General features: G+C 45.8%; 1 protein-coding gene and 1 non-coding gene across 4 annotated transcripts in view; one reads left to right on the plus strand and one right to left on the minus strand.

Annotated features, from left to right (window-relative positions):
• The window catches only part of ARHGEF4 (Rho guanine nucleotide exchange factor 4), a 209,577-nt gene that overhangs the window by 66,133 nt on the left and 118,055 nt on the right, over nt 1-25,389 (plus strand). For 2 of the 3 annotated variants that reach the window (XM_008019143.3, XM_037986345.2), the window contains exons 2-3: nt 2,490-6,002; nt 19,076-19,381. In XM_008019143.3, coding sequence (XP_008017334.3) covers nt 2,490-6,002; nt 19,076-19,381 — 3,819 coding nt within the window. The remainder of the gene's footprint in view (nt 1-2,489; nt 6,003-19,075; nt 19,382-25,389) is intronic. The other variant, XM_073019577.1, reaches the window with a different exon arrangement.
• LOC119624055 (small Cajal body-specific RNA 4) lies at nt 18,152-18,280 on the minus strand. Its single transcript, XR_005240144.2, has one exon.

Raw genomic sequence — 25,389 nt, forward strand, 5'->3', positions numbered from 1 at the left:
TTACATCACCTTATGCTGAGAAATTATGTGGGGATCACTCCTGAATCAACTCAGGAAGAAAGTCTTTGTTTATAAGATTAGAATCTAATATTCAGTCAAATCAAATGTGGTTTTTAATGTACTCATTGAATTTCAGTATCTGTATACTTCAATCAATCAAACCTGCTCTTCCAATGCAGCTGTTCAGACTGCACCAGCTCTGTTACCTGGAAGAGTTACCTTAGATTTTTTTCCCCCAAAGGCTTTTGCTTTCATTGAGACCGAGGGAGGCCTCTTGCCAAAATACCTGGAACTCAGACAAAGGCTGGACCCTCCCCCCAGCGCAAGACACCAGCCCCTGCCTCACAGGTAGTGCCCTGGGCAGTGAGGCTAGGCAGGGAGGGCAGAAACGAGCCGACTGGCATTCTAGTCACCAGGGTCCTGATCGTTAGTTATTTGGAACTTGGGACCTGGGATTCTCTGTGTCTGCGCATATAAGCAGTGATGCCTACGTGAGTCTGGAAGGTGACACCAAGCTATGTCGATGCTGAGGATGGCTCCAGTGTCCCTTAGATGAGTTCTTGGTGTCTTAGCCAGTTTGGTGAGATGAGGGGCCGCGGGTGCCCTGCAGGTCAGGCGTCACTGAGCTGAGCACCCTGCCCAGCCTTAGCAACCTTCTCAGTTCAATGGTTAATGACAGCACCCACTTGCAGTTGCACAGTTCTCTGTGCTTGTCCGGGCGTGCTCTGGTCCTCTCCTTGCCGTGGGAGGTAGGCATGCTGAAAGCGTCTGGCCCTGCCATACAGTCGGGGTGCCTGGCCCCACGGAGGCAGCGGCCGGAGACAGTTCCTGCAACAGACCCCTGGTTCCTTCACTTCTCTCCTCTGGGACGTCCTGTAACCACCACCCAGCCCTCCTTCCCAAATGGTTTGATTTTTAATGTTTCCTTTTCTATTCCGAACGCCTTCTGCTTTGCAACTTACTTGAAACTGCAGGATCATGTTATTCCTCATGTCCTACCCTGCCCCTTAAGAGCCTCACACAGCATTGGCTTTGGGTGTTTGTTTGTTTCCCTTCTCTCAGTTAAGAATTAAAAGCAATTTTACTTTGAGAACGCTCTTATGACAAGTCCTGGGAAACCATGCCTGGGAGGGGCTGGTGGGGCGAATGGCTTCTGTACAAAGCTTGTGTCAAGGAGCCTCCGTGAGAAATGGGGCTGAGTGCTTGGCCAGCTCTGGGCCTGGGGGAGCGTTGGGGAGTTTGTGCATTGATTGGTGTGCACAGCAGTTGGTCAGAGTTCAAGTCATTGTATGCACTGAGACATGCTACAGCCATGAGGCCTAAGGGAAGGAAGCCACACCCAAAAGAACATGCAATAGTCCCCCCTCATCCAAGGTTTCAGTTACCTGAGGTCAACTGTAGTCCGAAAATAGGTGAGTACAGTGCAATAAGATATTTTGGAGAGACCACATAACTTTTGTTACAGTCTATTGTTAGAATTGTTCTATTTTGTTAATTTTTTACTGTGCCTAATTTGGAGCTTATACTTTGTCATAGGTAAGCATGTAGAGGAAGAAACAATACAGATAGGGTTCGGTACTCGTGGGGAGTGGTTCAGGCATCCGCTGGGGGTCTTGGAACATATCCCCTGTGGATAAGGGTGGCTACTGTATAATTTGTTTATCTGAAACTCCAGAAAAGACAAAGCAAGACTGTGTGGCAGAAAGCAGGTCATTGTGAGGAGTTGGAGGGAAGCAGGGATTGGCTGGGGAGGACAGGGGCTTTTTTGGGGAAATGGCAACAGTCTAGATTTTTATCACGATGGTAGTTACAGGAATGTACACAGTTTTCAAATCTCATAGATCTGTGCGTTTTAAATGGATGCTTGAAAATGTATATCTCAATAAGTAGTTTAAGACATGTGTAACGAGAGAGGGAAATACTTGCAGTTCTCTTATTTTTCTTCTTGTCTTCAAAGCTTTATAACATCCCAAAATGTGTTTGCAACTTCAATCATTCTCGTTTTTGTTGTTGCTGTTCTTTTTGGGTTTTTTTTTTTTTGCTCTAACAAACCAAACTCAGAAAACACTTCTTCAATGCAAGGGCATCGAGTTTAAACCAGTTGGTTACAGAAGAACAAACGATGCAAACATATTAATTTGTTTCTTCTTGCTGAAAATGTTAGGCAGAGGTATGCTTTTCGCCATGACTTATGCAATGTATTTATACCTACATAAACGCACATGTGCGTTGGTCCTGTTCTGATTTTTAATGGGGTTGTTTTAAGAATGTGCTGCCTTTTCTCCCTGCTGATTGGGTTTGGCCTCATCACTTGTTTTCCGTGTTGATAAAAGGCAACCCTTCATACTTACCTCCTTTCCTAGGGGCACCTGGGGAACTGATGAGCCCTTTCTGAGCCTTCCTCCTTCTGGTGAAGGCAGGCACGGTGTAAACATGTGCACAGATGTCCTCAGGCCTTGTCTCTGACTCCTCTCTTCTTGCCCTCCCAGACTCCAGAGCCAGGTGCACACCTGCCAGGGGAAGGTGAGATTGAAGATAACCAGCTCCCCACATCCCCTGCGGAACAAGTGGAGCAGGGATGGAGCCGGCAGACAGACCGCGATGATTCTGAAACACTGTCCCAGCAGAGTGAAACTGGATCAGACACAAAAACTGACCCCTTTGAAAGTGCCTCCGACACAGAGTCCTTGTCTGGGGACCTCCCGAGGGGAGTCTTCCACCCTCTGAGAGGTACCCCTGTAGACATAGAAGTGCCTTGGGAATACCCTGATGTCTCAGCAACTGGACCCCCTCAAGAGCAGCATTTGACCAGTGTTCCTGGGCTTCATGCAAAGGAAGAACTCAATTTGTCCCCTGGCTTAAAGGACGACTCTTGCAAAAATGGGTGGCGAGCCTTTGCCACCGTTGCTGGAGAACAGGAGGCAGGACACCTCTGGGACTGCGCGACGAGCCTGGAGCGAGAGGCTTTGCTGGCAGGGGCTCCCCGACACACAGGGTGCTGCTTACAGAGGGCCACAGACAGCAGCGGTCCGGAGGCAGAACGGGGGGTGGCTATTCAAGACCTCAGAGGGCTCTCCGCTGTCTCTCTTCAGAAATCCAGGTCTGAGGGCTATCTGGGCATCCCAGGGGTCTGGCCCTTCCTTCTCTGGTGCTGTGAACTGGGTCGGAGTTGGCCACATATCCACAACAGGACCAGGGCACTTGTGCCACTTAGCAGAGACCCAGTGGACAGCACAGCCCCTCTGGGGACCGGGACAAAGAGGGAAAGTACTCTAAGCCTTGCAGGGGACACAGAACTGCTCTGGTCCCAGCCCCACTTGGATGTTCCCTGCCGGCCTCCTTTGAGAACATCTTGCCTTCTACACACCAAGCGTCATCATAGTGCCCCAGAAACTATTGGTGACAAGAATAGGGCATCCCCCAGACACGACTGTGGGCACATGAGGGCACCGGTCAGGGCCCATTCCATAGCAGGGTTTTCCTCAGAGTGCCCCGAGGATCCCATGGGACCGAATGTTGTGAAGTCTGGCACCCGTGTGAAGGAAGAGGAAGAAAATGAACGAGATCCAAGAACACAAAACGCCCTTTCCCCCATTCCCACCCCGCTGGCTGGCCCGCTTCTTGCTTTTCAAAGTGGGGCTCCGCATCTGCAGGGTCCCTGCAAGCCCAATGGGTTTTGCTTGCAAAGGGCCTTTCAGGACACTCCTTCTGCAGATCTCCTGGGGGAAAACCAGTTAAGACAGGAATCCAGGTCATGTCTGGTGGCTTCATGCCTCACGTCAGAGTTAGTGAAGCTCAGTGCGGAGGAAGTGCCTGAGCCCGCTGAGTACAAGTCGGAGCAAAGCCCAGAAAGCAGAACCCAGGAACCCCAAGGCACCCAACTCGCACCAAGAGCTGCTGATGAGAGACAGACACAGAAGCACCTCTGGGGCATTTCTGTCGAGGCAGGAAACCAAACCGGTAATTTCACATCAAAGTATGTGCTCGGCGTGGAAAGCAAGCCACCTACCAGGGCCAAGTTCCCACGGCAGCCTAGCAGTCAGGGGACCCAGGTGTGGAGTGGAGACTCGATGGGCTGCTTGGAAGTGAGTGACAGTTCAGATGCCCCTGAGACCACCCAGAAATCAAGCGCAATACACACTTCAAAGGCAGCCGAAGAGGCCATGGTTCTAGACCCCAATTTCAGGGAACAGGCTTTGCAAGGTCTTTCAGAATTCAAGGCAGCCACGGTGTCTCACGGCGGCCCTGGGGCTGAGGAGGGTGAACAGGGGCCTGGGGGTGCCGTGGGCCTGCAGCTGGAGCCCAAAGCAGGCGGTGAGGCCTCCAGGGGCAGGGGCGCCCTCATCATTGTGGCTGTGGAGCAGAAAGGTCTTCAGGCCGCCAGGAGCAATGCCAGGCCTGTTCCAGAAGCACTGCCCCCTTGCTTTCCTGAGGAAAGACCGGAATCTCCCCCGAGCACTGGTGAGACCGCCTGCGAGTCTCCCGCTACGGGGAAAACACCAGCCGGTAATGAGTGTGAGCTGCCGGCAGCCCCCGTACAGGGAGCTGGCGATGGGGCGCTTCAGCCCGTGGCCCAGGCCGCAGCGCTTGGGAGCGTGCTGGTTCCCCGAGCTGCTGCGGAGGAGAAGCCGAGCACAGCGGCGCCCCCGGGAGAGACACTGCGTGGGGAGAGCCAGAGCCCCGGGGCCGGGGAGCGTGGCGCCGGGGAGGCCCCGGAGGGCGGCGCTGCAGCAGCCCCGGGCCAGCGCCCCCGCATCCCCGCCTTGGAGCCGCCCCAGCAGCCACGCGGGCTCCGGAAGGCCGCGCAGGAGCCTAGGAAGCGCCCGACGTTTTCCAAGGTGACCTCCTTCACGAGGGGCAGGCCCTTGGCCGCTGAGAGCCCAGGAGGGGACCCGGCCCCGACCACCGAGGGCCGCGGCGGGGGTTCTTCAGGCCCCGAGGGGCTCTCCCTGGAGAATCCGCCCCGGGCGGCCCGCTGGGACGCGCCGCCTCTGCACCACGGGGACGCCAGCGCCTGGCCCGAGTTTGCCCCGCAGGCTGCAGGCGATGGGACCGCAGGGCCAGCAGGGACCGGGCACATGGGGACGGCAGGGAATCTTGGTAGGCGAGGGCCTTCCTCTGAGAGCTGCAACGCAAAGAGACTCAAAACAACGGAGAAAAAGCTCAGGGCAAGGTTGGCCTTGGCGCATAAGACCTTTTCAAGCTTTTTTGAGTCAATCGTTGTAGAGAAAGAGAACACCCAGGAACGTTCCCCAGGTTCTCCCAAGGGCGAGAAGGAGAAGAGCAGGCTGCGCCAGGGTTCCTGGCGGGCCTTTCTGAAAAGCAAAGACACCGAAAGCCCCAAAAAGCCCGCGCTAGTGAGACCACTGCTAGCACCCGGAATTCTTTCCCCGGCAGAGACCGACAGCCACTGTGAGGAACGGGCGGGGGACAAAGAGGGCTACGTTTTTAGCGATCACTGGGCACCCCCACTTGCCCCCACACCTTTGCCCTCCAGTTTAGTTTCTCCAGAACGCAGGAGGAAGAGTGAACCGACCATCAAGTGCACAGCCGCCCAGGAAGGCGGTAGGTACCTACCTTCAGGTATCTTTCCTGAAAAGTCCTGGCTGGTGTACCCCGACAGCCCTCGGGCCCAGCAGGCTGGCATCACGCACACCCTGCCTTCCAGCTCTGCCAGCTGCCTGGCATATGAAAACCCTGGGACGCCCTGCAGACCCACGAGCCCCAAGCCCCTGAGTCCCAGGCCTAATGCTCAGCGGACGGGTCTCCACTACCCCGGGAGGGGTAGCGCCGTCTCCATGGTTTCTCTTGGAAGCTACAGCTATGTGGACAGCAGTTCAGGGGACCCTGAAAGACCCAAGATTCCCAAGGGCCGGACCAGTCTCCTGCTTTCTCTGCAGATGCTAAACCAGGATGAGCAGAAGGAAGAGGGCAGGGAAGGAGGCCCGGGTCCACGCGGCTTGGGCACAGCGCCCTGGCTCAGAGACCTTCCTGGGGGTGAGGTGAGTATCTGAATCGCACCAAGCCTTTCCTGACCTCCTCAGGCAAGAGAAGCAGGGGAGCAGGCGGGAATCTTCCTAAGTGAGGGGAGATTCAAGTAGGAAGGCCAGGCCAAAATTGCCCCCATTACACTCCCAGCCCCCCCCCCCAACCGCCCCCTCCCCTAGTGAACACAGCGTGTGACCAGCTTCTTGAACGTTACCAAGCGAACAAGCCGGAATTGGCATTTCATCATTTCATTTTGTGTTTTTCTTTAATTTCAAGCCATTTGAATTTTCTTTTGTATCAACTGCCGGCTCCCTAGGCACTGCCCATTTTCTTTTCTTTCTTTCTTTTCTTTCTTTTTTTTTTTTTTTTTGAGACAGAGTCCCGCCCTGTCGCCAAGGCTGGAGCGCAGTCGCTCCATCTCGGCTCACTGTAACCTCTGCCTCCCGGGTTCAAGCAATTCTCTGCCTCAGCCTCAGGAGTAGCTTGGATTACAGGCGCCCGCCACCACGCCCAGCTAATTTTTGTATTTTTAGTAGAGACGGGGTTTCACCATCTTGGCCAGGCTAGTCTTGAACTCCTGACCTCGTGATCCACCCGCCTTATCCAGCACTGACCATTTTCTACTGAATGGTCTGTGTAGGCTTTTGTGTTAAACCTAGTCCTTCTCCACTGTGGCATTTAAAAAAATTCCCCATGTTGTCTTCTAGTACTTTAATGGCTTCTATTTTATCATACTTAGAATTTGATCCAGCTGAACTTATTTCCTATAAAGAGACAGGAATTGTTGGTGCTTCTGAAATGTTTAGTGCAGTAAGATGGTCTCCCCTCCAAAGTGACCGCTTCTGTCCAGGATAGGTTAGCAGGGTCAGGCACAGGAAGGAGCAGACAAGGGTGGGATTTCTCATCCCAGCTGCCCTTGGAATGAGGGCGCTTTTCTGGAAATTCCAGAAAGAGAGTGCCCTGGAGACTGCGAAAAGTAAAAAGTAAGGCTCCCTTCGCTTCTTTAGACCAAGAGATGTCACGTCTCCTGCGCGGCCAGAGCCGGGGAGCACAGGCCACAGCCGCCCCAAGCGGTGGCACGGTGACCTCTCGGGCGCTTCCCTCTGCCTGCAGGCAGATGTCAGCCACCCCCGGGCTCATGGGCTGCACGGTTGGAAAGTTGACATATGGGGTGCTGGCAGAACGCCTCCAGGCCAGGCTAAGAGGGGCGGAGCTGGGCGAGAAGGGGTTTCCCAGCAGAGTATCCGACAAGGCTGAGTGGGCAGCATACATTCAAATAGGATCACTACCAGCAGGAAATGGCTTCACCTCCTCAGCCTGTTTCTGCATCTCTACACAGTTAAACATGAAAGGACTTTTTTGTTTTGTTTTGTTTTTTGGGGGGTCCTTTTTTTCGTTACTGTTACTACTAAAGTTTAAAAACAAAGCCAAACAACACAGATGCAGAAAGGAAAAGGCCTGTCCCCCAAACCCTCTAATCCCACTCCATGCAAGGAAACACTGCCGTATACTAAGGTGTCTCATCTTTCATCGTGTTCTCACACAGGGTTTATGGGGTAGTTTGGGGAGAGGGAGTTACACTGCGTGGTCAGACATACACATTGCTCTGCACCTTTCTTGCTTGCTTAATACGGCAGGTACAGCCCTCCAGCGCCTCATATTCGTGGCTGTGTTTAGAAGTTGCATAATAGTTCAGAGTAGGACCATGCCGTATTTCCTTTAACGGTTCTTCTACTGATTGGCGCTGAGGTCATCTCTAGTTTGGGATCTTTATAGATAATGCTGCGGCAGCACCCTTGAGCATGTGTCCTTAGATATCGATGCTTTTATTTCTGTCGGATATAAAAGTGGGATTGCACAAAGGGTAGGGGTATTTTAATAGCTTCCAGATTACTTCTGAAATGACTGGCGATCGACACTCAACAGCAGTATCTGAGTGCCCATTTCCTCACACCCCTCCAACTTCATTGCTTATTGCCCTTTTACATTTTCGATCACCTGAAAATACATAGAGAACTTGATTTAAAAGTAAAAAGACATTTTAGTGTTAGGCAACTCAGAGTTAAATCAAGTAGTCAAAAAAAGGTTTTACAGTATTTGAATTAACAAGCCTGATTTAATAGTGATATAAGCCAGGCGCGGTGGCTCACACCTGTAATCTCAGCACTTTGGGAGGCCGAAGTAAGCAGATCACCTGAGGTCAGGAGTTCGAGACCAGCCTGGCCAACATGGTGAAACCCCGTCTCTACTAAAAATACAAAAATTAGCTGTGCCTGGTGGTGGGTGCCTGTAATCCCAGCTACTTGGGAGGCTAAGGCAGGAGAATCACTTGAATCCGGGAGGCAAAGGTTGCAGTGAGCCGTGCCACTGCACTCCAGCTTGGGCAACAAAGCAAGACTCCATCTCAAAAAAAAAAAAAAAAAAAGTGATATATACATATATGTCCGTGTGTGTTTATGTATACACACTGTATACACACACGTGCACACACATACATGGTGCAGAAGCACATACTGGAAGGCAGATATTCCTGGAAGTGGTCCCTGTGCTCACTTGACATTGTACATGGGATGGAGCAGGTGCATTGGGCCTCAGGCACACACCTGGACAGCCTGCTTGGTTTATTGGGTTTTTGTGTGTGTGTGTGTGTGTGTGCCTTTCTGTTTGTTTTTTGTTTATTTTGTTTGATTCAGGGTCTTGCTGTGTCTCCCAGGCTGGAATGTGGTGACAAGATCACAGCTCACTGCAATCTGGATCTCCCAGACTCAAGCAATCTTCCTGCCTCAGCCTCCCAAGTTGCTGAGTCCCCAGGCATGCGCCACCACACCCAGATAATTTTTTAATTTTTTGTAGTGACAGAGTCTCACCTTGTTGCCCCAGTTGGAGCCTGCATGGGTTTTAACAAACAGTAATTGAGATGATGAGTAGAAAGTATCCAGCAAAGGGCCAGGCATGAAGCGGGTGTCTGATAAATGTGAGCACCTATTCCTCTTTCCGTTTCACTCCTTGCTGGAGAAGAGGAAGGCCTAGTACACTGCGCATCAGACCACAGACAGAACAGCAGGCACATAGGGAACGGGAAGGGAAGCAAAGCTGGGAAAGGCTCCCTCTGTCTGGTAGAACCCTGGATGGTGGTGGAATATGAAACTCCCCGTGTAGAAATGACTGCGCCATCTTGTGGGCATTCCTGGGAGAGCAGGATCTGATGGTCAGAGTAATTTGCAAGAAATTCAGTCAGTTATTCCCACTTCTTCCCTGCACAACGGTATTAAGGAGCAGCAGTTCTCTTATCCCAATTTTTTAAAACAACCATTCTTAATATTTTGTTGTTTACTTCTAGATTTCTTCCACAAACAAGTTTTATATATTTAACATGGCTGTGATATTATCGTGTATAGAGATCTTAATTTTCTGTGATTTTACATCCTGCAGTTTATTTAAGGCTTTTCAAAGTCGAGAAATAGAGAAGTCTTACAGAACAGCATAATGCATAAATGTGTAGCTATATATTGTCAACACACACCGGATGACCTCCACCAGGTCATGAAACACCACATCCCCCACCCTGCCCCCTTCTGCCACCTCCTTTCCTCCTCCCTGCCCTACCCACTATGCCCCATCTCATGCTGTTCACTTGCATCTCATTATCATGTTACTACTTTATTACCATGGGTGTAGGGGCTTGCCCGTTTCGAGGTTTATATAATCAAAACCTTACACATTCCTTTAAACCTTACTCAGTCTATTTGGTGTCCGCCTTCCCCTGCTCTAATTAAGAATCATCCTGTGGACTGGGTGCGGTGGCTGACGCCTGTCATCCCAGCACTTTGGGAGGCCAAGGCCGGCGGATCACGAGGTCAGGAGATCGAGACCATCCTGGCTAACACGGTGAAATCCCATCTGTACTGAAAATACAAAAAATTAGCCAGGCGTGGTGGCAGCGCCTGTAGTCCCAGCTGAGGCAGGAGAATGGCGTGCACCCAGGAGGCAGAGCTTGCAGTGAGCCGAGATCGCGCCACTGTACTCCAGCCTGGGCAACAGAGCGAGACTCCGTCTCAAAAAACAAAAAACAGGAAACAATCCTCCTGTGCTACGAACCTACAGCTCTCTCATCATGATGCTGAGTTGCTCTGAATCATTGGAACACACTGTCTGTCTCAGCCGCTGATGGACTTGGGGGTTGTGCCCAGTTGGGGGCACATTTGAACATTTGGGTCGGGGGCCTGCTGCACGTGCCTGTGTATTTCTGTGGGGTGCATTTTAGGGATGTCCTTGGGGGATGCATATCTTTAGTCTTACTAAATACTCAAATTATTTTTCCAAAGTGATTGCATCAGATTACACTATTTCATTAGGAGTGTCCTTTGCTCCGTGTTCTCATTCACATTTGGTTGATACTGTCAGCCTTTTTAATTGCAGCCATTCTGCTAGGTGTGTAGCAGAATCTCACTGTGATTTTTAGTTCTCATTTTCCTGATGTCTGAAGAGGCTAGGGAACTTTAGTTTTTGTTTTTGTTTTTGGAGACCGAGTCCCCCTCTGTCACCCAGGCTGGAGTGCAGTGGTGTGATCTCGGCTCACTGTAACCTCTGCCTCCCGGGTTCAAGCGATTCTCCTGCCTCAGCCTCCCGAGTAGCTGGGACTATAGGCGCCTGCCACCACGCTCAGCTAATTTTTGTATTTTTAGTAGAGATGGGGTTTCATCATGTTGGTTAGGCTGGTCTCGAACTCCTGAGGTCGAGTGATACACCCGCCTTGGCCTCCTTAGGCCACTGCACCTGGCCTAAGGAACTTTTTATGTGCTCTTTGACACTCTGGATACCCTTGTCAAACTAAAATAATCAAAAAGGTCGGAATCTAGTTTAAAAAGAGTTTATTTAGGCCAGGCACAGTGGCTCAAGCCTGTAATCCCAGCACTTTGGGAGGCTGAGGCAGGGGGATCACCTGAGGTCAGGAGTTTGAGACCAGGCTGACCAACATGGAGAAACCCCGTCTCTACTAAAAATACAAAAGTCAGCCTGGCATGGCCTGTAATCCCAGCTACTTGGGAGGCTGAGGCAGGAGAATCGCTTGGACCAGGGAGCTGGAGGTTGCGGGGAGCCGAGATTGTGCTATTGCACTCCAGCCTGGTCAGCAAGAGTGAAACTCTGTCTCCAAAAAAAAAAAAAAAAAAAAAAAAAGTTTATTCAGCACAGAAGTTGAGGACTGCAGCCCGGGACACACTTCCAAGTTGCCTTGGAGAGTGCTCCAGAGAACAAAAGAGAAGCTCACATTTTTTAAAGAAGAGGAGGAATCAGGAGAGGGAGTGAGTACAAAGGTTGTTTATTAGGAATTCTCACTGGTTTATGGAAGTAACACGGGCTGGTGACTGGCTATACCTTGTTGAACTATAAGGTATGTGGCATTTTATGGCTACTCGGAGTGACTTAGTCTAGAGTCCACATAGCAAGTGGCTCTAAGAGGTAGCTATTTAGCTGAAGGGGGAGTGAGATATTACGTCTTAAATGCCTTTTGGGTTTGGGCCTGATAATTTAAAGGGCTCACATTCCTCAGATAATTTTTCTTCTCACTCTCTTGTGGGACATGTCTCTCCTAGTCTGTCGTCCATTTGTTTTGGGGTTGTCTTTCTCTTACTGATTCTGGATAGAATTGCATTGTTGGTTAATGTGCCACAAATATTTCCCATTTCATGTGGCTTGTCTTTTCCCTCTTTAATGGTATCCTTTTTTTTTTTTTTTTTTTTTTTTTTTTTGAGATGGAGTCTTGCCCTGTTGCCTAGGCTGGAGTGCAGTGACGTGATCTTGGCTCACTGCAACTTCCACTTCCCGGGTTCAAGCAATTCTCCCACCTCAGCCTCCCAAGTAGCTGGGACTGCAGGCACAAGCCACCACGCCCAGCTAATTTTTGTATTTTTAGTAGAGACAGGTTTTGCCATATTGGCCAGGGTGGTCTCAAACTTGTGAGCTCAAGTGATCCACCCACCTCAGCCTCCCAAAGTGTTGGGATTACAGGTGTGAGCCATCGCGCCTGGCCATAACGATATCTTTTGATGAACAGAAATTCTCAATTTTAATGTTGTCAAGTGTATCTATCTTTTCTCTACCCCAAAGTCATGAAGAGAATCCTTTAAATTACCTTCTTAAAAACTTTCACGGTCTTGCTTATGACATGTAGGTCTCTGAGATGCCTATAACTGGCATTTGGGTTCCATTCGTCTATTTGTCCATCCTTCTACTGACGCAGTATCCTAATCGCTGTAGCTGTAGAGTAAGCATTGCTGAGCAGTCTACCAGTTCCTCTCACGTGGTCATCAAGTCGATAAACTGAGCTCACTGAGTGCCACTTGTGGGCAGGCAATGTTCTGGATGCAGCAGACACCGTACTGAATAATACAGCAGGATGTCCGTCCTCACAACAGGACAGCATGCGGCAGTCAATAAATTAGTGAGCAAGTAAGATCATTTCAGATAAAAGGAAATGGGAAAGAGAGTTGAGAGGTTGGATGGAGGGGCACCCTTGGCTTGGAGATTTTGGGTCTGACATTTGAACCAAGTCTCGAGTGATGAGGAAGCCGAAGAGCCCTGTAAGGTCCAGCCTCATATGTTAGTAACATGGAGGAATCCCCTCAGTGTTGCCATCCCCATTGGTGCCTGACGCTTTAGCCGCAGTCTTGATAGGATTGTTTTCCTCATCTGTAGATGCTATAGAATTTAACCCTCCACAGTGTCACCTCCCACCTGTGAGACCATGGCATATTTCTTTTTTTTTTTTTTTTTTTTGGAGACCGAGTCTCACACTGTCGTGGGCAGTGGTGTGATCTTGGCTCACTGCAACTCCCGCCTCCCGGGTTCAAGTGATTCTTCTTCCTCAGCCTCCCAAGTAGCTGGGATTACAGGCACCCGCCACCACACCCAGCTAATTTTTTGTAATTTTAGTAGAGATGAGGTTTCACTATGTTGGCCAGGCTGGTCTCGAATTCCTGACCTTGTGATCCACTCCAACCGTGGGGTATTTCTGCATGTGTGTATGATGCAGACCAGCATGAGGCAGTCCTCTGGTGCTGTTTGCATTTAGAGATTTCTTTCCTCTGGGATTTCAGGTTTGGGGGCAGAGAACCTTTGATTCCAGAGGAAGCAGGCTCCAGCGTCTGCTGAAGGCATGCATACAGGATCATGCCCCTGGCTGAAGGGGCTTAGGAAGGACACCAAGACTAAGAGAGCAGGACAGAAATAGCTGTGGCTGAGCAAGAGGAATGAGAGGAAACTGGAAATTCAGAACTCCTGTGGGTGTCTTAATACCCACTCTGACCTGACTGTGAGCCTTGGATTAAGAGCATACTGGGACCCAGTTTCCTTGTCTGTCAAGGATTGGACCAGGTGATTTCCTAGGTCTCTGCTGGGTGTAATATCCACTTTATGGAATGAATGCTGGATAGCTTTCCTGTCCACCAGCCACAGCCTTTCTAACTTTGGTGGCAAGATTCCAACATACTGTTTCTGCTTAGGAGTTCTAAGTGTGTGTGTGTGTGTGTGTGTGTGAGAGAGAGAGAGAGAGAGAGAGAAAGAATGAACATTTTCTAGCCTTTAAAATCTGTTTATAATCTGAAATTTGTATGGAGAGATACATGCCCTAAAATAGTTAAAACAACTTAAAAAGATCAAGTGAGGGAAATCAATATTTGATATTAATTCATACTTATTACCTGAAGTAATCAAGACCATGTAGTACTGGGGGAGGGAAAATTACATAGAGTAATGGAAAAGAATAGAGAACACAGAAATAGACCCACACAAATATACCCGCCAATTTTTAGGTGCAAAAGCAATTCAATGGATAGTCTTTTTGACAAACAATGCTGGAGCATTTGGACATCCAAAGCAAAAAAAGGAAAATTTTAACCTAAATCTCACAGTTTATTTAAAAATTAATGCAAGAACTTCCTTTAGCCATTTTTAAAGGGTAGCTCTGTAGGCAATACATTCTCTCATTCTTCCTTTCTTTGAGAAGTTCTCAATTTTCCCTTCATTACTGAAGAATATTTTCACTGGATAAAAGATTCTAAGTTAATAGTTATTTTCTTGAAAAGTGACACTTGAAAGGTTTTATGTCACTTCCTTCTGGCCTTCAGGTGTCTGATGCCTTTTAAAATGTTTTTCTATTATAAGGAAGGTGTCTTTTTTCCCTCTCACTGCTCTCAATAATTTTTGTTTGTCCTTAGATTTCAGAAGTTTGCTTATGCTGCTTCTCCATGTGGATTTCTTTGGATTTATACTATGTGGACTTTGCACAGCTTCTTAAATCTATGGGTTTATATCTTTGACCAAATTTAGGAAATTCTGAGCATTATTTCTTTAAATACTTTTTTACCCCAACCCACTTTCTCCTCTCTCTTTTGGACTCCAATTATTTAGTGTTCGATCTTTCTTTGCAGTCTCACAGGTCTATGATGCTCTATTTGTTTGGTTTTCTTTCTTTCTTTGGTCTGTTTTCTCTCTGTTGTTCAGATTGTATAATTCTGTTTCTTCCATCTACAGTTTTCACTGATCCTCTTATCCTCTCCATACTCCTGTAGGCCCATCCACTGAACTTTTTATTTCAGTTATTATATTTTTCAATTCTGTAATTTCCACTTAGATATTCTTTATATATTATATTTCTTTGCTAAGATTTCCTATTTTCTGAGCTGTTCCATTTTTCATTTGTTTCAAGAGTATTTGTATTGCTTGTTGAAACATTTTTATGATGGGTGCTTTAAAATCTTTGATAATTCCTGCACCTTGTGTCTTCTCAGTGCTGGTGTCTGTTGACTCTCTTTTTTATTCAAGTTGAGATTCTCCCTGTTCTTGTTATGATTAATGAGTTTCTATTTTATTCTGGGTATTTTGGGGAGTGCATTTTGAGTCTTTGTATCTTACTTAAATCTTGTTTTGGAAAACCACCTCTGACTCTACTCTGGTGTGGGAAAGTGGGCACTACCTCATTACTGCCAGGTTTGGGTGAAACTCTACATTCCTTTTTTGGCCTCTATTGACACCTTATGTAAGGGCGGATGTTTCATTTACTAATGGGCAGGGATGAGAGTTAAGATTTTACACCAAGCTTTCACCGATAGCATGGTGTAAGAGTTAAAGAAAGAGGAAAGAAACACAACACAAAAAGTGGGTCAACAGTCAAAGACAGGTTTATTTTGGAAAATAAACCTGAGAGGGGCTTCTGGTTGATTTTGGTCAGGAGCACTCTCTCTTACAGATTAAGAGTGTGTATTGGTGAGAGAGCTTATTACAGGCTTGGAATATTTCTGTTGGGGGGAGAAGTTTATGGTGGGGTTGGAATGTCTCTGGTTGGAGGGGAGGTTATCTTGGGGCTGACATCTCTCTGGCTGGAGGAGAGGGTATCTTGGGGTTGACATGTCTCTGGTTGGGGAGGGATTTGGAATGTTTCTGGTCAGAGATGTTATTTATGGTTTATGGTCATGCTGAACTTAGCCATTAGGCTGATGCCCTTTAGATTTTAGGCAGTTTTTGATTAAAGTGGACTTTAGAATGGCGATGCTTGTCCAAGATGATGATATTTCTGCTCTGTCAGTGGGATCAGGAGGCCTTGCGAATGCTAGCTGGTGGTGAAGGTGCTGGCTCTTTATCTGGCCTTCTCCTACATGACTCCAGCAGGGCAGGGGAGGAATGCCTCACTGACACCAGGTAGAGGATGGAAGACTGGCTTCACACATTGTCTTCACAGACACCATGGCGGAGGGCCTCACTGATACTGGCAGGGGAAGAAAGTTCAGGCTTTCCCATCAGCCTTCTGTCACACCACTTGGCTCGGGGACATATATGACCCACGACAGGTGAGGTTGGGAGTTCTTCACTCAGGCTTTGCTGGGGTGTGAGGGAGACAGGGGTATGTTGCATCGTTTTTACCTAATGTTTGGCTTGAGTAGAGCATTTGTCTAAGTTTTCTGTCTTGTTAGGCTGGTCCTTTAGCTAGAGAATGCAGGCTTCTGTTGGAACTTTTCTGTCTGGCCCTAGTGACAGCTCCAGCAAGATTGTTCAGCATCCATATAGGAAGCATGTATGAGTGGTATATATGCGGCAAAAGAAAACCTAGGGAACTCCCTGGTGTGTCATTCCTTGTTGTATTTTATGATCCCTAGCTGGTCTACTTTCTTCTCTCCACCATTCAGATGTCTTTGTTTTCATATCTTTGTTTTATATATAACGTCTTAGGTTTTTAGCTGTGCTTAGTGAAACGAACAGGGAGAAGTGTGTTTATGCCGTCTTGTCCAGAATTGGAAGTTTCCTGTTTTGTTTTTTTTAATAGCATACTGTTCTTATTTGATGATTTCAGTGTCTTCCTTTTTCTTCTTCAGGTTATTAATTTTAGTTATTTTGAAGTTTTCTTCTTTACATTTTCTCTTTCTTCGTTTTTTTTTCCCTATTTGTTTATTTTGGTCATTTTAGTGTGTTGAAGGTTTTTCCTAAATGCCTAGCAATCTTTGGGTGAATTTCATATTTATTTCAGAGTAAGACACCAAATATCTGTTTAGATATTATGGGGGCACGTGTGGAGCTAATCGGCTAGTGTGCTTTCCTGTCAAGTGATTTTAAAAGAGAAATTGCTTATTTTGTAAGTCAACGTTTAGAGGTCTCTTCTCTGAGGTGGGTCAGTTTCTCCAGAGCGGTATCCTCCAGTCACTTATTGAGGAGATACAGGATTATACTGGGAAAGAATGAAGCAGGGTGCTGAGTCACTCCGTGCTCACCACACAGGTTTTCTTGTTATCCTGTTTTCATCCCAAACCTCTCCACTGCTTTCACCAGTAAGTCTGTGGTCCCCACAAGCTGGAGATTCTTGTTCAATTATTCAGGACCATAAGTCTCTCGAGTTTGATCTTGGCTGGCAGTTTGAGAGTAGGAGAAATGAAAAGGGCAGTATACACAGTCATGTGGCTGACTGCAATGGGACCCTAACTGAGGGTCACACTTACAAACTTTAAACCAGAACCTCTGCCTGCTGCCTTCCATGCGAACTCCAAGTCATCTGCATTTCTTTAGATAGCTTCCTGTGCTCTGCAGCACCACCTACCCCTTCTACATCTACTTTACCCTTTCCAGATTTTCTTGAACTTTCTCATCTACCATTGTCTCATCATTTCTTAATGCTGCTCTTTTGGGAATACAATGAAGGACAAAAGTTCCTTTAGTGAAACTCAGATTATCCCACCCCAAAGTCTGCTTTCTGGCCCTCTCCCCTAGGACACATGAGGACCACCAGGACAGCCTGAGCTCCTTGCCTCCGTCTAATCTATCTGTCCCTCTAGTACAGTAAGTCCCAGACTAGCCTTGCCTCAGAATTCCCTGGAGGGCATTGTAGACACAGATTGCCAACCATTCCCTCAGGGCTCGGAAATCCATTTCTCACCCATTCCCAGGAGTATGGTCTATCTGTTGCTGCATAGCCTGGAGGATCCAGCTGGGTGCCTCTGGGCAAGGACTTGCTCTGAGGCAAGTCGCTTAAGTTCTCTGAGTTTCTGAGGGAGGAGATACCAGCTGTTTCTGATCCACAAGGTACCTGGGGAGAAAGAACTAGCTGAAAATAGTTTTCAAATGTAGAGCGATATTTTGGAGCTCAAATAAACACATTAGATCAGTGGTTTGCAACCTTGGCCGCACATGAGAATTACCTGGAGAGCTAGAAAAAGTCTTAATTCCCAGGCTGTACCCCAAAACCATTATATAATAATTATCCAGCCATCCAATTTCTCTTCCTCCATCTCTCTCTCTTTCATTGTATACATATGCATATGTATACGTTTTAAATTTTAGAATACCTCAGATTAAGCAGAGAATCTATAATTAAATCCTAATCTTGTAGAAAATTCTTATGCAAAATACTCTAATCTCTCAAGTACATCTAATCACTTCCAGAATAAGGACCCCCTACAATTTCTACTGTAAAAATAAACTCTATCCAGGAGCTTAATTTAAAATAAGAACTTCATTTTCCACGTACTTACCTACAAAATAAACATCATATTCTGTTCAGCAAGAGATATTTAAGAAGCAAAAACCCGAGATCCAATATTAAGTAAGCATACCCACTTTTCTCCAACTGATATGTCAGTAATACATTATAGCAAAAACAGTCTCCTGAACAACTGGAGTGGAGTGTCGGGTTGAACAGTCAGTCCCTGTGATAGTCTCCAGTGAGGGCCGCTCTTGCCAACCCCTTTTCTAGGAGCAACGTATTAGCAAAATCTTGCCTTATCAGATCCGGCCTCCTGAGTCCTCCAGTATAGATACATTTTTAAGGCAGACTCTTGAAATATTTAAAAGAAATTTCACCTTAGTTTTTAGCACACGGTACACACAGGGTGTTTGGGGATGCCATTCCACAGAGGTTGCTGCTATGAAGTCGGTGTTCATGGGGTGGGTATAGGGAGTCGTTAGACTTGGACAACACGTGGGAAGAAAAGGATTTCTTCTCCCGGTGGCAAATTCCAAACAACAGAGATGCTGGTGATGCCAACATAGGCCTAACTATTCTGCTAGTGGAGACATATTTTATTTTGAAATCCTCATGGTGCCTGGTGCGTAACGGCAACTAGTGATGGTGGTGGCAACATGGGTGAAGTGGAGCCTTGCCTACATTTCAGTGAGCGTCGGAGTTAAGCTGGAAGGGGTACTGGGCTCTGGAAGTGTGCTGCTGCTGCAGTTCTGTTCGTAAGGGATGTTGTTTAAGCAGGAGCTTTTAGCCCAGTTGCTGGCCTTTAAAAAGTATTTCTAATGAGCATGCCAAGTTCAGTAATGACTTTCAAGGCCTAATTCTTTTATCAAACTAGAAGACTGGATTTTTTAAAAAAATACTCCTCAAAGTAGACATTTTAACAGAAACAAGATTTGTTTTGTTCCTAATCTTCACGTTTTCCAAAATGACTGTGAACAAAGTATATCACTGGACTCTGTACTTTGAAAATTAACCAAAACATAGTGTTACACCTAAAAGGAACTGGGCAGAGGAAGGACAGCATGTTCCCAGTTGATATGTCCTTTGACCTCTGACCCCCGACCCGTTCTCTCTGCTCTCCAGAACCACATGCCCTGGGAAGAACCAGCAAGTGAGAAGCCCAGTTGCCCTCACATTCAGAAGGCTTTCCACATGGAGCCTACCCAGAAGCCCTGCTTCACCACTGAGATGGTGACATGGGCCCTCCTCTGCGTCTCTGCAGAGGCTGTGCACGGGGAGGCTCCTTCACAGCCTAGGGGCATCCCTCACCGCTCACCCATCAGTGTGGATGACCTGTGGCTGGAGAAGACACAGAGAAAGAAGTTGCAGAAGGAGGCCCACATTGAAAGGAGTCCGCGTGTAGGGGCAGTGCACAAAGATGGAGTCAAGGTAAGCCGTTCCCGGCCAGGAGTCCTCAGATTCGGTCTGGTAACCTCTTCTCTCTGCAGCTGCCTGTCGCTTCCTGAGTTTTTGCCTGACTCTCCTGTGATGTGACTGGTCACCCTGGGCCCCCTTGGATTACAGCATGCTGCCTGGGCCACCCCAGTACTGCAGTCTAGAGCCTGCAAGAGAGACACTGAGCAGCGCATTCCCCAGAGCCACAGAAGCCAGGGCCCCCTCTTCCTTCTCTGTAGTGTGTCTCTGCCTGTGGCCGGCTCCATGCAAGGTAGTAGTGCCGAGAAGACTGCCATTTAGTGAGTGCCTACTGTGCGCCCAACAGAATTAGACACTGCCCTAGCATTGGCTCTGCCACTCACAGAGGCACAGAACATTTTAATATTACAATCTTAACCAAATTAACTAAAGTCATTACATTGTCCATTCAATTTTGTCTCCAGGATGCTCTGACAACATGATTTTTTGCATGAAACCGACAGCCTACTAAAAAGTGAATTAATGGTGTAGACATCATACCCTTTACCCAATCTTTGACAACAGTTTCTTGTTTTTCCCCTTTATAAATAGCAATATTGATTATCAGGTGTTTGTGAAATCCGTATCCCTGAGTCTCACCTCATCCTTGAAGACCCACTTTTTAAAACAGGTGAAATTCACATCATGTAGAATTAACCATGTTAAAGTGAAGAATTCATTGGCATTTAGTATATTCATTCGCTATATGTTGCGAGCACCACCTCTGTCCAGCTCCAAGGCATTTTCATCACCCCTAAAGGAAACCCTATTCCCATTAAGTAGTCACTCCCCATTTCCCCTCCCCAGACCCTGGAAATACTCATCTGCTTCCTGTCTCTATGGGTCTTCCTTTTCTTGATTTTTCATATAAATGGAATTAAATAATATGTGACCTTTTGTGACTGGCGTTTTTCACTTAGTGTCGTGTTTCATCCATGTCATAGCACGTATCAGTACTTCATTTCTTTGTGTGGCTAAGTAACAGTTCATTACGTGGTTATACAGTACTTGTCTCACTCTGTTCATCCATACATCCATTCCTGAGTAGCTGGGATAACAGGCGCCTGCCACCATGTCCACCTAATTTTTGTATTTTTAGTAAAGACGGAGTTTCACCATGTTGGCCAGGCTAGTTTCAAACTCCTGACCTCAAGTGATCCACTGGCCTCGGCCTCCCAAAGTGCTGGGGTTACAGGCATGAGCCACCGCGCCTGACCCGTAAGTACTTAATTTTGATGAAATCTACTTTATCTGTTTTGTTGTTGCTTGTGCATTTGATATCATACCTAAGATGCTATTGCCAAATCCAAGTAATGAAATTTACCTCTGTTTTTCTCTAAGAGTTTTATACCTTTCGCTTTTACATTTAGGTCTTTGATCCATTTTGATTCAATTTTTGTATGGTATGAGATGTCCAATTTTATATTTCCCATGTGGATATGTAGTTATCCAAACATCATGTGTTGAAGAGATTATTCTTTCCCTCACTGAATGGTCTTGGCATCCTTGTCAAAATTCAACTTACCCGCCAGGCATGATGGCTCACATCTGTAATCCCAGCACTTGGGGAAGCCGAGGTGGTGGATCACTTAAGGCCAGGAGTTCGACACCAGCCTGGCCAACATGGTGAAACCCTGTCTCTACTAAAAATACAAAAATTAGCCAGGTGTGGTGGCACATGCCTGTACTCACAGCTACTCAGGAGGTTAAGGCAGGAGAATCGCTTGAACCCGGGAGGCAGAGGTTGCAGTGAGCCAAGATTGCACCACTGCACTCCAGCCTGGGCGACAGAGTGAGACCCTGTCTCAAAAAAAAAAAAAAAAAAAAAAAAAGTCAAATTACCTTAGATGTGTGGGTTTATTTTTGACTCCCAATTCTATCCTATTAGCTTATATGTCTGTCTTTATGTCAGTACCACATTGTTTTGATTATCATAGTTTTACAATAAGTTTTGAAATTGGAATATGAGAGTCTTCTTTGTTCTTTTTCAAAATTGTTTTGGCTATTTGCTGGACCTTGCAGTTTCATATGAATCTTATAATTAATTTTCCATTTCTGCAAAAATAAAAATAAAAATAAAGGCCCTTGAGATTTCCATAGGATTGCATTCAATCTGTAGATCACTTGGGAGAGTAGTGCCATATTAATAATATTAAGTCTTCAAATCCATGAACATTGGGTGTCTTTCCATTTTTGGGGGGTGTTCTTGAATTGCTTTCAGCAGAGTTTTGTGGTTTTCACTGTAAAAAGTCTTGCACATCCTTGGTTAAAATTTTTCCTAAGTATTTTATTCTTTTTGATGACATCATAAATGGAAATTTTTTTAAGCTTCATTTTGGGATTATCCATTGCTAGAGCATAAAAATACAATTGATTTTTGTTTATTGATCCTGTATCCTGAAAAAAAAGAATATTTTTGTGTATTTTTAGAAATTTTTATGTATAAGATTACATCATTTGTAAAAAACAGATTATTTTACTTCCTTTCCAGTTTAGATGCCTTTGATTTCTCTTTTTTGCCCTACTTGCTCTGGGTAGAACTTGCATAACAATGTTGAGCCGAAGTGGTGAACTGGGGCATCCTTGTCTCTTTGGTTTTAGGATTAAAGCTTTCAGTCTTTCACTATCGAGTATGATGTTAGCTGTGTGTTTTTCACAAATGCTGTTTTATCATGTTAAGGAAGTTCCTTTCTATTTCTAGTGTTTTTATCATGAAAGGGTGCTAGATTTTTTACGTGCATGATCAATTTTGATGACGGTTTTTCTGCATCGACTGAGATAATCATGCATGTTTTCTTTGCTCTATTAATGTGGCATATTACATTGAATATGTATTGATCTGCAGTTTTCTTTTCTTGTGATGTTTTTGTCTGGCTTTGGTATCAGAGTGATTCCGTTCTTATAGAATGAATTAGGAAGTGTTCTCTCCTCTTCTATTTTTTGGAAGCGTTTGAGAAAGATTCTTCTTTAAATGTCTTGTAGGGTTCAGCAGTGAAGCTTTCTGGTCCTGGACTTTTCTTTGTTGCGGGGTTTCTGATTATTGATTCAATTCTTTTTTCTTTTCTTTTAGCATCAGGTTGGTGAAAAAACAATTCTTTACTTGTCATAGATCTGTTCAGAATTTATATTTCTTTTTGTTTTGTTTTGTTTTGTTTTGAGACAGCGTCTTGCTCTGTCACCCAGGCTAGAGTGCAGCTGCGTGATCTTGACTCACTGCAACCTCCACCTCCTGGGTTCAAGCGATTCTACTGCTTCAGCCTCCTGAGTACCTGGGACTACAGGCATGCACCGCCATGCATGGCTAATTTTTATATTTTTTGGTAGAGACAGGGTTTCACCATGTTGGCCAGGCTGGTCTCGACCTCTGTACTTCAAGTGATCCACCCACCTCTGCCTCCCAAAGTGCTGGGATAACAGGCGTGAGCCACTGCACCCAGCCAAAGTTTATATTTCTTCTTGAGTCATTTTGGTGTTAATAGCTTGTGTTTTTCTTAAGAATGTCTCCATTTTATCTACATATCTAACCTGTTGATATACAATAATTGTCCACAGTGTTTTCTTATAATCCTTTTAAATTTCTGTAACATCAATAGTAATGCCTCCACTCTCTAATTTTAGTAATTTCTATTTTCTCTTTTTTTCTCAGTATAGCTAAATGTTTATCAATTTTGTTAGTCTTTTCATAGAATCTGTTTTTGATTGTCTTGATTTTCTCTATTATTTTTCTTATTTTTATTCCACTTTTAATTTTTTATCTATCTATCTATTCGTTTATTTATTTATTTAGAGACTGAGTTATGAGACTGGTATTTGGTATTTTTGGTAGAGACAGAGTTTCACCAAGTTGCCCAAGCTGTCTCCAACTCCTGGGCTCAAGCTTCCCTAAGTGCTGGGATTACAGGTCTGAGCCACTGCACCTGGCCTCTATTGTTTTTCTATTACTATATTTAATGTGTCTCTAATTTCATCTTTTTTTTTTTTTTTTTTTTTTTTTTTGAGACGGAGTCTTGCTCTGTCACCCCGACTGGAGTGCAGTGGCGCGATCTCTGCTCACTGCAAGCTCTGCCTCCAGGGTTCACGCCATTCTCCTGCCTCAGCCTCCTGAGTAGCAGGGACTACAGGCACCCGCCACCTTGCCCGGCCAGTTTTTCGTACTTTTTTAGTAGAGACAGAGTTTCACCGTGTTAGCCAGGATGGTCTCGATCTCCTGACCTCGTGATCCACCCGTCTCAGCCTCCCAAAGTGCTGGGATTACAGGCGTGAGCCACTGCGCCCGGCCTAATTTCATCTTTATTATTTTCTTCCATGTGTTAGCTTTGGGGTTAGTTTGTGCTGCTTTTTCTTGTTATTTAAGGTGTAAAATTAGGCTATTGATTTGAGAAATTGTTTTTTTTTGTCCTTTTAAATTTTAATAAAATAGATTAATTTCATATTACATAGAGAGCAAGTCCATCCACTCATCTGTGATAAAATTTTAGAAATATTTTCTTTTTTTAAAAATTATTATACTTTAAGTTCTAGGGTACATGTGCATAATGTGCAGGTTTGTTACATATGTATACTTGTGCCATGTTGGTGTGCTGCACCCATCAACTCGTCAGCACCCATCAACTCGTCATTTACATCAGGTATAACTCCTAATGCAATCCCTCCCCCCTCCCTCCTCCCCATAATAGGCCCTGGTGTGTGATGTTCCCCTTCCCGAGTCCAGGTGATCTCACTGTTCAGTTCCCATCTATGAGTGAGAACATGCGGTGTTTGGTTTTCTGTTCTTGCGATGGTTTGCTGAGAATGGTTTCCAGCTGCATCCATGTCTCTACAAACTCATCCTTTTTTATGGCTGCATAGTATTCTATGGTGTCTATGTGCCACATTTTCTTAATCCAATCTGTCACTGATGGACATTTGGGTTGATTCCAAGTCTTTGCTATTGTGAATAGTGCCACAATGAACATACGTGTACATGTGGCTTTATAGCAGCATGATTTATAGTCCTTTGGGTATATACCCAGTAATGGGATGGCTGGGTCATATGGTACTTCTACTTCTAGATCCTTGAGGAACCGCCATACTGTTTTCCATAATGGTTGAACTAGTTTACAATCCCACCAACAGTGTAAAAGTGTTCCTATTTCTCCACATCCTCTCCAGCACCTGTTGTTTCCTGACTTTTTAATGATTGCCATTCTAACTGGTGTGAGATGGTATCTCATTGTGGTTTTAATTTGCATTTCTCTGATGGCCAGTGATGATGAGCATTTTTTCATGTGTCTGTTGGCTGTATGCATGTCTTCTTTTGAGAAATGTCTGTTCATATCCTTTGCCCAGTTTTTGATGGGATTGTTTTTTTCTTGTAAATTTGTTTGAGTTCTTTGTAGGTTCTGGATATTAGCCCTTTATCAGATGAATAGATTGCAAAAATGTTCTCCCATTCTGTAGGTTGCCTGTTCACTCTGATGGTAGTTTCTTTTGCTGTGCAGAAGCTCTTTAGTTTAATGAGATCCCATTTGTCAATTTTGTCTTTTGTTGCCATTGCTTTTGGTGTTTTAGACATGAAGTCCTTGCCCATGCCTATGTCCTGAATGGTATTACCTACATTTTCTTCTAGGGTTTTTATGGTATTAGGTCTAACATTTAAGTCTCTAATCCATCTTGAATTAATTTTTGTATAAGGAGTAAGGAAAGGATCCAGTTTCAGCTTTCTACTTATGGCTAGCCAATTTTCCCAACACCATTTATTAAATAGGGAATCCTTTCCCCATTTCTTGTTTTCATCAGGTTTGTCAAAGATCAGATGGCTGTAGATGTGTGTATTATTTCTGAGGACTCTGTTCTGTTCCATTGGTCTGTATCTCTGTTTTGGTACTAGTACCATGCTGTTTTGGTTACTGTAGCCTTGTAGTATAGTTTGAAGTCAGGTAGCATGATGCCTCCAGTTTTGTTCTTTTGACTTAGGATTGTCTTGGCAATGCGGGCTCTTTTTT

The sequence above is a fragment of the Chlorocebus sabaeus genome, chromosome 10 (assembly GCF_047675955.1).
Source record: "Chlorocebus sabaeus isolate Y175 chromosome 10, mChlSab1.0.hap1, whole genome shotgun sequence".
NCBI lineage: Eukaryota > Metazoa > Chordata > Mammalia > Primates > Cercopithecidae > Chlorocebus > Chlorocebus sabaeus.